This window comes from Camarhynchus parvulus, chromosome 2, assembly GCF_901933205.1.
Source record: "Camarhynchus parvulus chromosome 2, STF_HiC, whole genome shotgun sequence".
NCBI classification, from domain to species: domain Eukaryota; kingdom Metazoa; phylum Chordata; class Aves; order Passeriformes; family Thraupidae; genus Camarhynchus; species Camarhynchus parvulus.
Window position 1 is genome coordinate 5427941 of NC_044572.1, and position 17248 is coordinate 5445188.

Genomic DNA, 17248 nt, shown 5'->3' on the forward strand with positions numbered 1-17248 from the left:
GATTACTTGCTCTTCACATTCATTCCCATTATGGCTTCTTTCTCTCAGGCAATAATGAACTTCAATAGAGCTGCTTTCCTTCAAAGTGTGAATTATCAGGTCACAGCTCCAAGTTAGAATAAAGGAAAGCTGTGCTCCTAACTGCACTTAGATATAGCTCTAGATGCAGACTTGAAAAACTGAACGTGTAATTTTTGCACAAATTTGTAATTCATTCAAATATTTCATGTACTATGAATCCTTTTTTTTTATAGACCTTTATGGTGTTAAATAAAAGGAGGACTATTTTCCGGTTTAGTGCCACCCCTGCCTTGTTTATATTTGGTCCTTTTAATCCAGTCAGAAAAAAGGCAATTAAAATTCTGATCCATTCATATCCTTTCATTGGTTTCCATGATTTGAATATGAAAATATTCTGTGCCATTTTCTGTCATTCTGTTCCTCTGTTTCTGCTTTTTCTGCTTTTATTTGGAATTATTAATTAGTGGAAATTGGTCTTTTTAGGTGAACATGTCTGAACATGTCATACATGTTATGTCCCACTAGTGTCCTAACTTCTAAAACCATCTGCACATGCAAAGAATTCATTTTTATATTTAAAACATGAATTTTACCCAGCTGAGAAGATTTGATCTTGGTGGGAGGTTCTTGGGATGGTCCTATGTGAGGATAGGAATTGGATTTTGGTGATCCTTGTGATCTCTTCCAACTCAGGATAATTTGTGATTCTGTTATAAGTTTCTTTGGAAAACACATGATAAGTTCTGAGCATATTCAAATGAAAAGCTATTTTTTGAATGCTTGTGTGGTGTTTGTGTGCAGAAATCAGCAACTTGCATGAACCACATTTTGTATAATACAGAGGTTTTTTCCTTGACCTACTATTCACAGTTTTTCTTGGCATTATTACATTTACTGTGTTACTCAATTGTATGGCTATGACTATCCCTCACCTTCTTGTAGAAGCCTACTGGACTGAGTAAGTACCTCAATGGCCATGTGCTCACTATTTTTCCAAGGATACTAACAAGCAGGACTGAAGAATTTAAATAATGTGGTGGTCTAATTCTGCGGCTTGAAAATTCTTGGATAGACCCCTGAGGAAGGCTGAGGATTGTTATTATATCACCCAGTCTTTTGTGGAGACTCAGTGCCTTTTCTTAGAGGCTCTCACCCATATGCCCTTTTTTCTGTCTTGCCTAATTTTGCCATCTAGAGTAACAGAGGAGGTTGGCCCATTTTTCCTTTTGAGGATTAAATCTTTTTGAGAAACTGCAGCAGGATTTTAACTTAATATCTCTCATTCTACAGCAATAACCTGAATGCCTGTTGTAGTTGCCTTTTGCAAAAGGTATAAAGGAATAAATATTCATTCTTTCCTCTGTGCTTTCCTCTGTTTCCTGGTGACTCTCCTAAGTCAGTTGTTCCCACTAGGGAGCCACTTATTTGTAATGTCTTGCTTCCTTTCGTACTTGTGCCCTGTATCCAGTGTAACTTGAGTTCATATTCCAGAATTAAATCTGGAAAGTGTGCCTGGAGCCTCAGAAGTTCTGTAATTTTAATTCCTTTTATTTTGGGGTAAGCATGGTGAGAACTTAATTTTCTGTAGGATTTCTTTCAGCTATAGTGTATTTGTCAGAAAAAAATATATAAAATGTGAAAACTTAACAGTCTGAAATTAATTTTTGTTGTTATTGTTCTGCCAGAATGGTGAGGTTTTGAAATTTTCCAGCCTGCTTTAGAACATAAACACAGTCTTGAAAATGTTTGCTAAGGAAATGTGAGCTATATTTCATCCAGAAACAGCATCATATGTTTGTGTGAATGTTTGTGTTTGTAGAGTTATATGGAAAATTTACTAAAATTCAGGAGGACATCCTGTCCCCATGATGCTTCTGAAAGTAATGCAACCTGTCCTATTTGGCTTCACATTTTCTACCTTTATCTCCATGCAGGGACTAAATCAGAGAAAACATAGAAGTGTGCCTGAATGTGTATCAGTCTCATTGATATTTTTATTTCTGTAACTTTAATATACACTTTCCTCCTCAGACACGTTTTCACTGCTGTCTATACTACTGAAATATTGATTAAAGTAGTAGCAAGAGGATTTGTTTGGAACGAATTTACTTTTCTTCGAGATCCATGGAACTGCTTGGATTTTTCTATAATTATTGTAATGTAAGTAAAACTCAGTTTTCCTTTTACATTCAGGGGACAAATAAGAGAAAATAACATTTGGTGTTGCTGAAATTCCTTACAGTTGTTGCCATCCTCCCTGCTAAACTGTGCTTGAATAACATTTTGCATGTCTGCAATGAGAAAAACAGACTTTAAAGTAAGACCTAAATGAAAAGCTCATCTTAGAACTGTGTGATTGTTCTCAATTTAGTCTATATTTGAATTTTGTCAAGAGGTAATTACATAAACAGCCCAAACCAAGCCTGTCCCTTTATGTTGTCTTAGCTGTACTCTGGATCAGATGAAACTCATTTGAGAAGGGTCCAAAATGGATCACAAGGTGTTGAATGACTTGGTGGTAAATAACTAATGAAATCCCAGTGTCAAATGATGCTCAAGGAAGAGCACACCTTGTTTTCCATACAAATTCATGGGCTCTGGAATAGCCTCCACTTGTTAGGAAGATGATGTTGGGGTTTAAATAGACAGCTTTGTAAAAGCACCACTCCAGCATGCAGTCATGGTCAGAGAAGGAGGTAGAAAATGAAGACATCGTGGGTAAGAAGTAAAGAAGCTAAGCACACATTATTTCTCTGTGTAGCCTGTGTTTTCATCCAGGACTTTGTGTAGTTTTGCTCCTCACATGTCAAAAGATGTCAGAATTAAAAAAGCTGCAGTGAATATGTATGTCTGCAATTCCACGTACCAAAAACTACATAGAGTAAAACTGAAAAGCATGAAAAGACAATTGAAGAGCAGGAACACAGTTGAAGTATACAGGACAGAGACAAAAAGAGAATAAATAATGTTTTTCTTCCACAATGAGAGCTAAAGGCACCAAATGAAGTTGTCAGGTGGCAGAATAAAAAAGAAGGGAGTAGTTTGTAGCATTACAAGTAGGTTTTTCCTCATTTGTAAGTAATAGATGATATGTACACAGGTGTCATCACACACATCAATATGTATATGAACAATTACTCTTATGGGTAATAATGAACTGCTAAGGAGCTTGAATTTTGTTGATCATCAGCATCTATCACTAGATAGTTACTGATAGCTACAACTATCACAAGACAGTCTAAGAGCTGCATGGAGAATTTAATTTATGGTCCTTTTTCCCTATCTGCACCCCTAATTAATTAGTGTTCACATCTACAATCTAGTACCTCCACCTGTTTTTTTCCATGTCGTATAGTACAACAAAGAAAACTATTTAGAAATTAGCTCAACTGCTAACTCAAGTGTAATTATTGCTTAGGGTACTTGATAATTATTCCATCTTACAGACTAGGCAAAGCCAATGTGCTCTGATCTGCTGCTGACAAAGTCATGCTTTGAGGGGGAGGTTGCCTTTTCAACCATTGTTGTCTCGGATTTTTTTCTTGAGACTTTATTTTTTAAGGAATTCTGTTACCAGTTATGAGCTTGTCATGAGATGAGTCACAATTCATGTCCTATCTGACATAAAGAAGTCTTAGAAAAATTGGGGTAACCTGTTAAAGTGCTGTATAGACTATGCAATGCTTTAAAATACTGATTTGATGAAATTTTCTAATTGTTGAAATGTTAAAATTGAAACAAGTTGCAAATACTCAAGTTCTCACTGACTGTTTAAGGTTAGAGAGCCCCATGTGGTACAGAATAAACACATTTTAAATCTACTGTTGCTCAGCTTCCTTCTCCTGAAGTGTGTATTTTGTTTTGAGATAGCAGCAACATGTACTTTCATGAGAGAAGTCTCAGTGTAGGAGTGTGGTTATATATTGGCAGTTTTATATTTATTTGAAATTTTGATGGATAAACTCTTCCAAAGTTAAAGCATCCAAATCCACCCTAAGTAGGAACTTACTGTATTTCTTTTCAGAGGCACTGCTCCAAAGCCCCATTACTTTATATCCATGCCTAGAAATGGACTTAGATTCCTAATTTTAGGCATGTATCTTAGGATGTATTTTATGCAGTGAATTCGTTACTGCCTGCTCCATAAGAAAATGCTTTGAAAAGCTCCATCTTCATCATTCAGTTGAGTGTGGGTTAATTTTGCAGGTACCTGGCTGCATTTCATAGTGTTGGCAATGTTTCAATTCTTCGAACTTTCAGAGTACTGAGGACTTTGAAAGCTATTTCAGTAATACCAGGTAGGGAACAACATACCTTACTGATTTTCTCTCTGCTTCACCAGAATGCAAATTCTAATTCCACTCCTGTTCTTGTCTTCCAGTTCTCTGGTCACTTTTTGTGACCCCAAGGTGTGACTGTTTTGCACCCTCAGCAGCACCCTAACATAATTTTTTAAATCATCTTTCCTTCAAATGGTTTTGACAAAGGCAAATTTATATTCTGCATTATTATTTTATTATTTTTTTATCCCATCACTGATGTACATTTTTATTTAGCCCAGTGCCTTTGTTTCTTTAATTTGTCTTCCCGGAGCAGCCCACTGTATATAATATGTTTTCTTAACATAATATATCTAAACCACAATATTTCTGGTTTCATGTTCTACCTCATTAGCTAATGCTTGTCTGGTTTATTTCCCAGAATGCTGTTTTCACAATTTGAGAGACTTTCATTTGTTTCCTTACTGACCACAGCCACTGTCTGGATTGTGTGTAATACTTTCAACAGTATGTTGCATATGCCATCCAGATATTCAATATTTTTGTAAGTTGTGTCCTTAATTAGGGTACCAAGAATGATTTCAGAGTCCAACTGCAAAATTAGGCTTGAAAAATCTATAAATTACAATATATCTCATGGTCATAATATATATGAAGTTTATAATTTCCATGTAATTGCAAATATATTTTGATTTTTGATGAATTTATAGCATTGAAGGTGTTTAATTTTAGTGCAAAAGCCACACATCAATACTTTTCCTTTGTCTTTAACAAACCTGCAGCTGTCATGACTTGTCATATAGGAACATCATTACATTCCTTTTCTCACTTTCTGTGTTATTGGATCTTGTTTTCCTAGGTCTGAAAGTCATTGTAAATTCACTTGTTGAGTCTGTTAAGAAGCTCTTGGATGTGCTGATCCTGACTGTATTTTGCTTGAGTATATTTGCACTAATAGGCCTTCAGCTCTTTATGGGCAATTTAAAATCCAAATGTATCCTCAATAAAACTCTGTACAATGACTCATTATGTAAGGATGCCAAGATATATGTACCAAATGATGAAGGTAAATGTTTTTCTTCTCTCCCTTTACATAATCTGTGTATCTTCCTATGTATGTATTGATTTTTCACAAACATGTTAATGTATAGTTGAATGTATTTCTGACAAGAAAGTTTGTCCTTCCATTTGCACAAGTAGTAGTATGATGTCTCTAGGACAACTGAATATGAGATTAGTGAATCTTGGATTTGGAGAAAGATCAGCAGTCTGTGGGATAGAGGGACTGAGTTTTCTATAAGCATTTTCTTCTTTATCTGTGCATTGCACAGAGATATTAATTTTAGGGTTACTGTGCAGAGAATGATTTTTTCCATCACTTACTCTGTGATTGATGGATTTTATCTACTTCTCATAGAGATTCTTTTTTTTACCAAAGATCAAATAGAATTTTACGTTGTTAGTTGTGCAGCAAATTGTTACTGTTTATTTTAAATTGCCAGAGAGACAGATCTGCTGAGAATCAGTCCTGTATGCCCTTTGGTGGGAAAGATCTTTCCCAGAGGTTTTATCCATCAGAGTGTTTATAAAGTGTAGTAAGGTTTGGTTTACTGTCACAAAGCTGTAGAAACTGAAAAATTTTAATTTTATGATTCTTTGATTGTTTTTTTTTTTATTATTAGAGCAATGCTTCAGATTGAAAGACACTTATGAAATATTGCTGTGTGAGTACAGTGAAGATCACAAGTAAGTGAGCACAGCAGTTTTAGTACTTCCTTCATTTTTTCCCCCAGATGAACTATGGTTTTATTTTTGATCTAAAGGAATGGTGATGATTTTCCAGGAGGAAGATCAATGGATGTGTTATTAAATTAAAAACCGCATATTTCAACCAGAAAAGGAATGAAGTACAAGAGTGCAGCCAATTTTATATGTACTTTGTTGCTAACTACTGGGAGTATAATGATAAGGTAGAATGATAAAAATGAGAAGGGGAACAGATCACTAAAGACTTCTTAGATATTAATTAATTCTCCTCTCCTCGTCTTGGTGAATTATTTAAAAATAAAGGTATTTTCCATTTTTCCCCACTCTCTGTATTTGTTAGGACATATCCTACATCAATGAGAGTTTTTGTGTAGTCCCAAACTAAGGTTTCTCTCTAGTTTTCTTTACTAGACAAATAGTTTTCTGGGATGGCCAGATATGAATCAGCCCTTCTGGCAGGAATATTTTGGGGAATAATGAAACCTCTTTTCAGACAAACTGAACAAATCTTTATTTGTTGCTGTGTATTAGATGCTTTCAGATTCAATTGAATCTCCACCTAAGCATTGTTTAACATTTCTTTTGTGGTTAGAAGTGGATGTCCAGAGAACTACACCTGTGAGAAGATTGGGAAAAATCCTGACTTTGGTTATACAAGTTTTGACCACTTTGGCTGGGCCTTCCTCTCTGTGTTCCGGCTGATGACCCAGGACTTCTGGGAGCGTCTCTACAGACAAGTGGGTACTGCTGGAATGACTTTAGATGTGCAATTCAGAGCTTTATGTCCCCTAGAAAAGTCTGTATTGGTTTTAACATTGCTGACACCAATTTTCTTCTAAAATCAATTAATCAATTAGGTATTAAGGAAGTAGAATCAAGTGACTGAGCTGTAGCACCTTCTGCAAGGGATGTTGGGTGGGAGCAGCCCTGCTGGGAATGCTCATAGTTTTGTTGGAGAACACGCTCAGGTGGTTAAGAGCTGAATAAGAGTTAAATATTTGTGTGTAACTACCCAGGGACTGAGATAGGGAGCAGATCCAGCCAGGGAGCTCCCTGCTACTGCAGGGAATGTAAGGATTTGTCACATTCTCTGTTCGTCTTCCTTTTAAGTGCTGACTCCTCACCAAACCTTTTGGCTCAACGTACACACTTTCATTTTTGACAACATGGTACTAAAAAAATTGGGAATTTTATATTTTGATTCTGAGAATTGAATGTAACTTTTCAATTCTGTGTTTTTTTGAAAAAATGATGTAAAAATACCTGCAGAGAACTTCCTGGATCCCCTACATCTATACAGTGCCTTTTCCAGACAGGAGCAATATTGTCTGCCTTGTTCTGTACCTTTCATATTGGTCCATTTTAGCTCTTTTTTCCATCAGCCTTTATTAACTGGGACTTTTTAAATGCATACAATGTCTTTTGCCATTTGAAGGTCATGTTACTTTTAGTTTTTAATGTTTCAGAGCTTAATTTTGAATCCTCTCCTCTGCTACCATTAAAAAAATAAGAATAAGATAATCAGTCTAAATGTTGCCTCTGATTCTGTAATTAAAACATCTTTCATGATTGTAGAGATAATCCTAGCTTTCATCTTTATTACTGAGATTCATTAATGTCTTCCACAGTCACCTGTTTATGTCTTTACAGATGAATTTGTCTTCTCACAGCTTAAACTCTGATGATCATTTGCCTGATTTGCTGGAAGATATTTGATTTCATTTTAATTTGTTAATTCTCTTCTGCTGTATGTGACATTTTTATGTATAACTTAGACCAGAAACAGATCCTAATGTTTTTCATTGAAAACACTCTAGTACATTAACCTTTTGTATTGCATAGAAAAATAAATTATTTAAAGTTATTTTGAAATTGCTTTGTAAACATTAGTTTATTTGGAATTTATTACCACCTTTACCTTTTGCTCACAGACCATCCGTACCTCTGGAGTGTCCTGCATCTTTTTTTTTATGGCAGTCATCTTCTTCTGCTCATTTTATCTCTTCAACCTGATCTTGGCTGTGGTAACTATGGCATATGAAGAGGAAAACAGAGCTACCCGTGCTGAAACAGAGGCAAAAGAAAAACTGCTTCAGGATGCCAGACAAATTATAGAGAAGGAACAGGTTTGTAAATGCTCATATATGATCTGTAGTTCCTTTTGTTTTCTTCTGTTTGTGAATTAGGGAAATAATGTTTTGAATTAAACATGGGCTTCTCACAATACTTTCTGACACTTCATTTCTCTTTATGTCTTTACAAATGCATGTATGCTTGTATATATATGTTATACAAAAACCCATCATAAATCCAAGTTAAAATATACTAAGTTTTAGGATTTGCAGACCTGACATTGTACAGGAATGGCTTTCTGGCAGGAAAGTAATTTTTTGATATTCCATGAATGCTGCACTCCATAGTTTGTCCTGTTCTTGTATAGTACCATTATTGCTGTGCCCAAAAAATTCCTTTCTCTGTGTATCCCTTCCTGATATTACTGCAGGAAGGAAGCATGAATGGATACATTTTATCTTCTACCTTAAATAAAAGATATCTTTGATTTACTGCTAGCAGTCAGAAAAGTCAGACTTGTAAGAAGACAAACAAATATTCTCTAACAACTATCAAATTTCATCATTAAAATGTTAGGCATCTCCATTTTACCAAGTTCCTTCTCTACAGTTGTTGACAGCTCTGTAATGTTTCTGTGCTTGACATTCCACCTTGCCGGGCTTTGCTTAGGCTTTTCTTCCTTCTGTTTTTCCTTTTGCTTCTTTCTATTTTTCTTTCAACAGGATTAGGATTTAGGAAAATTTAACATTTTGGGATTTAGTTTGAGCCCTTGGTCTTCTGCTGTCTTGGACTCAAGGTCCTTTTCAAAGCAAGAAAAGGAAAGTGAAAGGATAAGCCCTCATACTTTGTAAATCAGATACAAAATACAATATTTAAAGTGACAAGGGCAGACTTTAATTAGAGCACCTCACAGGTAACCCTGCTTTGTCTTTCAGAATTGTGAATAGCATTTTGTACTCCTGTCTTTTGATGGCAGTTTAACATTTGAAGCCTAGGAATTGTCAGTGCAAATAATTTAGATGTGATAATAATTACCTGTGTATGATTCTAGTCCATGCATTAGTGTTTGCCTTGAATTAACAGACAGATGTTCTGCTTTTCCTGTTACAGATGTTGGCTGTGGAAGAAAGCAGTAAGGCCCTGCATGCTCCATCTGAAATGTCAGTTGCTGACTTGAAAAATTCAGAAGGAAAAGAGAGTAATAAAGAAACACCTACTTCGAGGCAAAACTTAATTTCAGATGACCAGGAAAATGAGGAGCAAATTTTTCGTTCACAGCCTGATCGCTGCCACAAGAAGCTCGTAAGTATTTGAAATAGAAAATACAATTCATTAGATTTGCATGTGATATGACAATTCAGGGATGAGATTTTGGGAGCACAGGGAGCCAGCATTACCTGCACCTGCAAGGGAAGTTGGAAGTGGCTGTCACTTATGGCACATCATAGACCTGTGCCCTGTCAACATCTCTGTTTGTGCTGCAGAAATAAATGTACACAATTCTTAAATGTAAGAGTTTTCATAAAGACCTAACTAATTTTTTTTAATTTTATTTTTTAAATTATTATTCTTTTCTACAGACAGCTTATTCTCTGATCTAAATATTTAGGGTAGGGTTTAGTTCAGTATGAAGATTTCTGATCTTTGGGGTGTGATTCACTTGCTGACTTTAAGCATCTGGTGTCAGTTTAGATTCTTTTGCATATGGTGGATGTTCTAGATATCTTTAATATCTGTGGCACATCTTCCAGCACTTTGTGGATATCTCATAAACCTTCCAGCATCTCAAATGCTGCTAAATTCCTACATTTAGGCAACTAGATTGTGTCCAGGGTTTGAATTTTTGAGGTTTTTAAGGTTTCTATGTGTGTTTTAGGTTCTAAACTCCCAGAGTCAAGTAGAGATTTAATTTTTCAGGTCACAAATTGATACCTAGTGACATTAGAGCTTTTCTAGTGTCTTACTTGGCTTTCACCTCCTCTGTGGAAGGGCACAGATGTTATGTGCCATGTCTGCTGCTGTGGATGGCTCAACTACCAAATGTCTCAATAGTCCATCTCAAATGGCTTCAGAAACATTTATTTATGTGAATCAAACTTATCAGAAACCTATGTGTCCCATATACTGGGATTTTAAATGCGTTGCACACATAGAGAAATTAAGCATGGATATCTAAAACATTAGGCTGAGTCTCACACATATTGTTTCACATCTTGTTTACAGCAGTGATCCCTGGCTCCTCTGCTGACCACTCATTTTTAAGCCCATTAAGAAACTTCTATTAAGACTCATTATTCTTTCTTTGCTTAATTTTGGAGATTTTTTTCCACAGTACCTTTCCACTGGCAAAATACTGTATCTTCTAGAAGACCATCACAACTTTATTCTTTCTCTGTCTCTTTGTCAACATCTTCATTTAGATACCTATATTTAGATATTTTAATCTTGAGCTGAATCTTTCAAAATAATTCTCAGGTAATTATCCATATTACTTAATTCTTTTCAACAATATCTAAAAAGAAAGCTTCTAATGCCCTTATACTGGTTTCATCCTGTGACAGATTCTCTTTTGCTTCTGAAAGAACATCAGAATTGTTCCACCCATCTCACTGAAAATAAAAATTTTCCCATAGCAAAGCTAACAGAAATAATGTTCCAGCTTTGGTTTGTTTGAAAAGTATCCTTGAAGGGGAGTCTTTCTCAGACATATAATCCTAGCTAAAATTGATTAAATTCTCATTCTGACAGTCATCATGGTCAGAATTTCTACTAAATTCCACAATCCCAGCTATAATAAATTCTATATTTGAGCTGAAGGAATCCAAATCACCCACTTGGCAGCCACCTGTCATCTCCTTTAGTAAAGCATTTGCTTCTTGTAGTGTCAATAATGTCTGCCCTGCTGTGCTAAGGATATAATTCAATTTTGTGACCTAGTTTGGTTCTGCTGCACTTAAAGGAAATGCTGTGTCACAGCCCATGGTATTGTTTTATCATACCTATTCAGAAAATCTGTGTCATATCTTCTCTAAGTATAAAAATCATTTTTTATGGCTGTTTATTCCTATTTATTCTTCTAAGTCTGTGACTGTGCTGCAGGAGATGTATGAGACAGGAGATAAATTTGGATTATTTGCTAGACCTTACTTCTGCAAGGCTACAAATTCTGCACAGATGGATTCCAAATGTAATTAGGATTTTTATATCTCAGAAATAACATCTTCATACCTTTCCAAGGTCCCTTCCCCTCTCTGTGTCCGGGGAATGACAAAGTTCTGAAGATCTCTAGGAAGACCTAAAGCATGGTCCAAGCAGTGTGAGCTTCTCCAATGCAGATTTTTACCTTTAATCAAATAATAATAATCTGCAACAAACATGGCAGTTTATTCCATGTTATGACAACTACTGCTAGTACAAGTTCTGCTGTTTGAGGACTCCCCAAACAATGTCCTCTCTACTTCCATCACAAAAAGAGGCTAAAGGTGCTAAGTCAATGAGAAAAGCATATTGGGTAGGAGCTTTTTGGTAGGACAGAATGAGTTTATAAACATTATTTCTCTAGTGCGTGTCCCTATTTTAAATCCCAATTTGGCAGAGAACTTCTCATGCCCAGTTATTTCCTTCAGCTAAAGATCAATGAGCAGCAGCCACCAGTTCAGTGTGGGTGAATGTCCTTGTCCTTTCCAAAAACACAACTCTGAGGTTCCTTAACAGCTGTGAATTTCAACAAGAAGACTGAGAATTCTAGTCAGGCTGGCACACAAATTATTCTGAGTTTCTGTTTTCTGAGACACCAAATCTTAGAGAAAAGGATGAAGGGTGACTTACACTGGCCATGATTACAAGAGTCTTTGGAGCCTTTTGGATTCAGAAAAAAAACCAGAGGGGAAAATGAGCATTTTAGCACTGTACTATAAATTCATTTTATAGGTTTGTTCTCTGACAGCTCTATCAGCTAAGTTTTGCTTAGATTTTCATTAAAATATCAGAGTGACAAAAAGAAATAATTGTTATTAAACTTTTAAGGACAAGGATATCAGTTTCATTCTCTGAATAACAGTTTTACAGAATAAGTTTATACAAATCATAATATCATAGGAGCTTGAGGTAACATTATGATATGTTTTTATTCATTTATCTTTCCCAAAAAAGAAAATTATGCAAATCCAGTTTTGCTGAGAGGGAATACTAAAATACAGTGCACTGTGACATGGTCAGTCTGTCCACTCCCAGGCTGTCAGGTTCCTTGTCATCTGGTAGTTCTAATGAAAACAAAAGTAGTCCCATTCCTGGTTTTAGGCAGTTCAATATTAGTTAGATCTTGTTAGGCTTAATAGGGCTAAAACCCCCAATAATTTGTATTAACTATGTGACTATTTTTCATATTAATACATGATTATTTATTAATAATCAGTAATTCATAGTTAAATAGCCAATAGTTTATTCAAACTGATGGTCAGTCTTCTTTATGTCTGTTGTTTTTATCATTCACTGGAAAGACAGATTGATTCTTTTCACTTGCCCCCTGTTACTGTTTCTATACTTCTTTTATAATGGAATTATAACTGCTAATTAAATATCTTCGGAAAGAAAAAAAATCTTGAAATATTGTACTGATTTTCTTGACATGTTCTTTGTCTTCAAACATCTGATTTTTTTTTTTTTTTTTTTTTTTTTGTTTTTTTTTTTTTTTTTTTTTTTGTTTTATGTTCTTTCAGCAAGTAAAAGCTTTGCTATAATGTGTATTTGAAAAGGCATACTTATGCTGGATGTAATTTTTGTATTGCAAGTATTGTAATATTTGTGTTGTAATTATTATGTCTTCATGTTCCCCTGTTATATTATCTTCTGCTGTCTTTCTGACCAAAGAGGCAGATCCTGCTGGACTATGAGGTCTCAATGGATGCTATCAATGATCCTGTGCGAAGACAGAGGTTAATGAGTGCAGCCACAGTTCTTACAGATAATTCAAGTAAGTCATTCTTTCCTCTTTTTCCTGTGGTGATGGTGTGGTGACCTGAGATATCAAACTGTCACAAACACCAATCTTTTCAAAGCCACTAGGGGAAATTATGCTGCCAAATGTAAATTTCAGTAAAATAAATATTCTCATATCTCCTGTAACTTGCAATTACCAAGGGTAAATTTTGCCTGACCTTTATTAGTCTGTGATTAGTTTGTGCAGAAAGAGCTAAACAATTTTTTTCAATGATGCCATTCTGCTCATGTGAGATTGACTTTTCAATCCTTTTAATGAACTATTGTCTTTTTCTTCATTCTGTGATATTCTACAAAGGATTATTCATATGTCACTTTCCCTCTTTGTCTGACAGAGTCAAAACTGAACTGTCCTACATTTTGGAAAAATTTCCCTCAAAAGTATCTGATTTGGAATTGTTGTCCATTCTGGAGAGCAGTCAAAGAGAAGATGAAATTGCTAATTTTGAATCCATTTGTTGATCTCTTAATCGTGGTTTGCATTATCTTGAATACCTTGTTCCTGGCTATGGAGCACCCTGGCATGGAAAGGAAATACCAACGACTGATTTCTCTGAGTGACAAGGTAAGTTAAGTCTATATTAGATTAAAAATTGAGTTATAACCCTGTATTCATACTGGGACACTCCCATGAGGAGACAGACTTTTTCAGTGACTTTTTTTCTGAATTTCATTTTTGTCTTTCCAGGTCTTCACCCTGATTTTTACTGCAGAAATGATCTTGAAAATCATTGCTCTAGATCCTTACTACTATTTCCAGGACAAGTGGAATGTTTTTGATAGCTTGGTTGTTTTGATTGGCCTAGCAAGCTTTGGAACAAATCTGTCACCTTTCAGGCTGGTAATTATTTATTTTTAAAAAATTATTTTTTTGAAAGTACATGTGCTGTATAGTGAAATACCCTCATATTATTTTACTGATGAATATATTAAATTGGTTTTCTTTATTGGTAAAACAACATGAGCTTTTAACTGGAGTGATTTTAATTGCATCAAAACAATTAGAAGGCTTTCTTTGGGGAAAAAATAGTGATATTACTGCAGTAAAGACATCATGGTAAATGTGGGGTCTGGCTTTCTTGTGTGCTGTGCTATCTGGGCTGCTTTAACTTTTTTTTTCCCTGTGTTTTATTTACAGCTCAGGATCTTCAAATTGGCAAAGTCCTGGCCAGCCTTGAACACTCTTATGAAAATAATTCTACACTCATTTGGTGCACTGAGTAACCTCACTCTGGTTTTGGCAATCACTATATTTATTTTTGCTGTAGTAGGAATGCAGATTTTGGGCAGTGATTATGGCAAAAATGCCTGTAAAATAAGCTCCAGTGGCAAATTACGCTGGCATATGATAGATTTTAGCCATTCAATCCTCATTATATTCCGAATATTATGTGGAGAATGGATTGAAACTATGTGGGAATGCATGGAAGTGGCTGGAAAAAGGAAATGTGTCACCATTTTCTTGCTCGTCCTGGTGCTAGGAAACCTGGTGGTAAGTTTCAAGTCAATTTTCAGTCCCTACTGAATGCATCCAATTACTTTTTTCTTTGGAGGAAAACTTAACTGTTTGAAAATGATTCACTTTATTCTCTTTTCTGGGTGTCACTTGACATATGGTTTTGTTCTGTCTCCTTTTTTCCCTTTTCCTCTTTCTTTCTCTTTCTCATACAAGACATAGAAGCAAAATAAAATTATTCCTTCTAGCCAGAGTATAGAAGTGCAGAACTTATCATAATTTGGTGTCAGGTCTTCATCTTTTGTGTTGATAGGACCAAATCACCAAACTGAGTTCTTTTGATGAGTTCTGAGTTCTTTGAGTTCTTTTAATGCTTAACACAGTGCCCCTATGTTATCAAAAGTTTACAGGACCCAGATTTTTGGGTTTTTACTAGATTTAATGTAAATTTACTGGCAGACAAAATCTTTTTCATCTGCTTGGTTTGTTGGTCTATATCAGATCCTTTTTGATGGTGATGTAATTAAGATTCATCTTTGCATGCTGTTTTTGTACGACTGCCTCCTCATACACTATGGACATCAAAGCATGTGAAAATATATTTGATATACCTAAACTCTCACTTCCCTCCTTTTTTCTGCTGCCAGTCCTTCCAGAAGGAGCCATATCATGCTATAACAATATTCCCACAATATTGTTATATAACAATATTTACTAATAATAGTAAATAATTTCATTATTTATTAGTGGTTAATGAAAGCAAATCTGAAGTGTCTCTTCTGTTAGCAATTGTGTCTCCAATTTACTTTCTTTTCAGGTGCTCAACCTGTTCATTGCTTTGCTGCTGAGTTCATTCAACATTGATGGCCCAGAGGGACAAGAGGAGCCTGGAGAAGGCACTAAATACCAGATTGCCATTGCACAGATTCACAAGAGCCTGAAGGCTGTGAAAGACAGAATTTGGGATCACTGCTGCAAAAGAATGAGGGGAAGCCTCAGAAGAGCGGACAAAAAGAAGACTTTGGCAGAAGTTTCTGGGAAGGGCATAGAGGTTACTAACTGTCCCATGACAGATGTCAGGAAATACATAGACAACAGCTCCTTTGATATAGAGTGTGGCCATATGGAAGAGAGTTCCTCACTAGCAAGGAAATATGAAGAAATTTTGACCAGCCCCAGTACCTGTGTTGCCATTACAGCAGCAGAGGCTTATCCCAAGGAAGGTGATGATAGGCACATTTTGCACACAGCTGTAGAACACAGGAAACAGGTAAGGAATGTTGATATTTGAAAAATTATTGTGACTTGCTATTGTTTGTGCAGGGAATGTCCCGACAAAGGCAGGAATGATGAATCTGACTCCATGTTCTCAGAAGGATAATTTATTACTTTATAATACTATGTTATATTAAGGAATACTATACTAAACTACACTAAAGAATACAGAAAGGATACTTATAGAATGCTAAAAAGATAATAATGAAAACTTGTGACTCTTTCCAGAGTCCTCACACAGATTGGCCCTGATTGGCCAATGAGTGAAAACAACTCATAGCAGAATCCAATGAGACAATCACCTGTGGGTAAACAATCTCCAAACACATTCCAGATGAGCAAAACAGAGGAGAAGCAAATGAGATAAGAATTGTTTTCCTTTTCTCTGAGGCTTCTCAGCTTTCCAGGAGAAAAATCCTGGGTGAAGGGATTTTTTCAGAGGATGTGAATGCCACAACTTGCATCTGTAAATACAATCTCAAAGACTCAACAGTAAATATTATCCTTTCTGTCATCTCTGCAATTTTACTTTCTTCTTCTAGTAAAAGGGCTTGGGTATTCAGTGATATGTTGAATATTCACTTTTTCATCGTTCTCCTCAATGACAGCCAAAATTCTGCTTCTGACTATTTTATTTCCATTTATTTCTGTCAATTGATAAACAAAGCTCGATCAAGACATTCTTTCTTTTTGTCTCCTTTGCCTTACACCTGGATTTTTTGGAAGGCAGGCCTCTTGTGTTGACTATATGTTGCTTTTCAGTTGCATGGAATCCAAAGGGAATGTAAACAATATACATATATATATACCTTAAAAAATAAATTCTTAGCATTGTTTGGTTTTTTTTTTTAAACCTGTTCACCTCCATGGAACTTTTGACTCCCCTTTATATCTCTGGATTTTGTTGTGTTGGGCAGGATAAAGCTCAAGTCTTTCTGCATGTGAGTGAGACATTTTTACTCCCATGACAGCCGTGCAGAGGCAGTTAGGAATATTGGAGACATTTCAGGTGTCTGTCACATCCACACAGGATTGTCCAATATGGAACAGAAGATACAGGAACTCTTTTCACAGAATCAAAGAATTGTAAGGGTTAGAAGGATGGTTTTTTGTATGTATTTGTATGGTTTTGGTCATATTAGGAAGCATTATCAGTCTCTTTGGAAAAATTCTCAAAGAAGCAAAAATCACTGATCGCCTTAGAATCATCTGTGGCTGTTTCAAATGTCTTGCCCATAAGCATTTGATGTCAGAAATTCATTCCCTGCTGCAGTGGAATCTGGTATTTCTTGGAATTTGTAGTGTCAGAAGGACTGAGGACTGATTCTGATCGCTTAGATCTTCTGCCTGTAACTGAAAGCATAAATCTTTTACAAGC

At 35.7% G+C, this 17248-nt stretch overlaps 1 protein-coding gene across 1 annotated transcript in view; it reads left to right on the forward strand.

The window, feature by feature from the left end:
• Positions 1–17248, forward strand: part of LOC115917317 (sodium channel protein type 5 subunit alpha-like) — a 37849-nt gene that overhangs the window by 6572 nt on the left and 14029 nt on the right. Inside the window, exons 3-16 of the mRNA XM_030971225.1 lie at positions 255–375; positions 883–979; positions 2053–2181; positions 4228–4319; positions 5161–5367; positions 6005–6029; positions 6661–6805; positions 8000–8194; positions 9252–9443; positions 13011–13118; positions 13468–13704; positions 13828–13980; positions 14278–14631; positions 15413–15865. Of these exons, the coding sequence (XP_030827085.1) occupies positions 255–375; positions 883–979; positions 2053–2181; positions 4228–4319; positions 5161–5367; positions 6005–6029; positions 6661–6805; positions 8000–8194; positions 9252–9443; positions 13011–13118; positions 13468–13704; positions 13828–13980; positions 14278–14631; positions 15413–15865 (2508 nt within the window). The remainder of the gene's footprint in view (positions 1–254; positions 376–882; positions 980–2052; positions 2182–4227; positions 4320–5160; positions 5368–6004; positions 6030–6660; positions 6806–7999; positions 8195–9251; positions 9444–13010; positions 13119–13467; positions 13705–13827; positions 13981–14277; positions 14632–15412; positions 15866–17248) is intronic.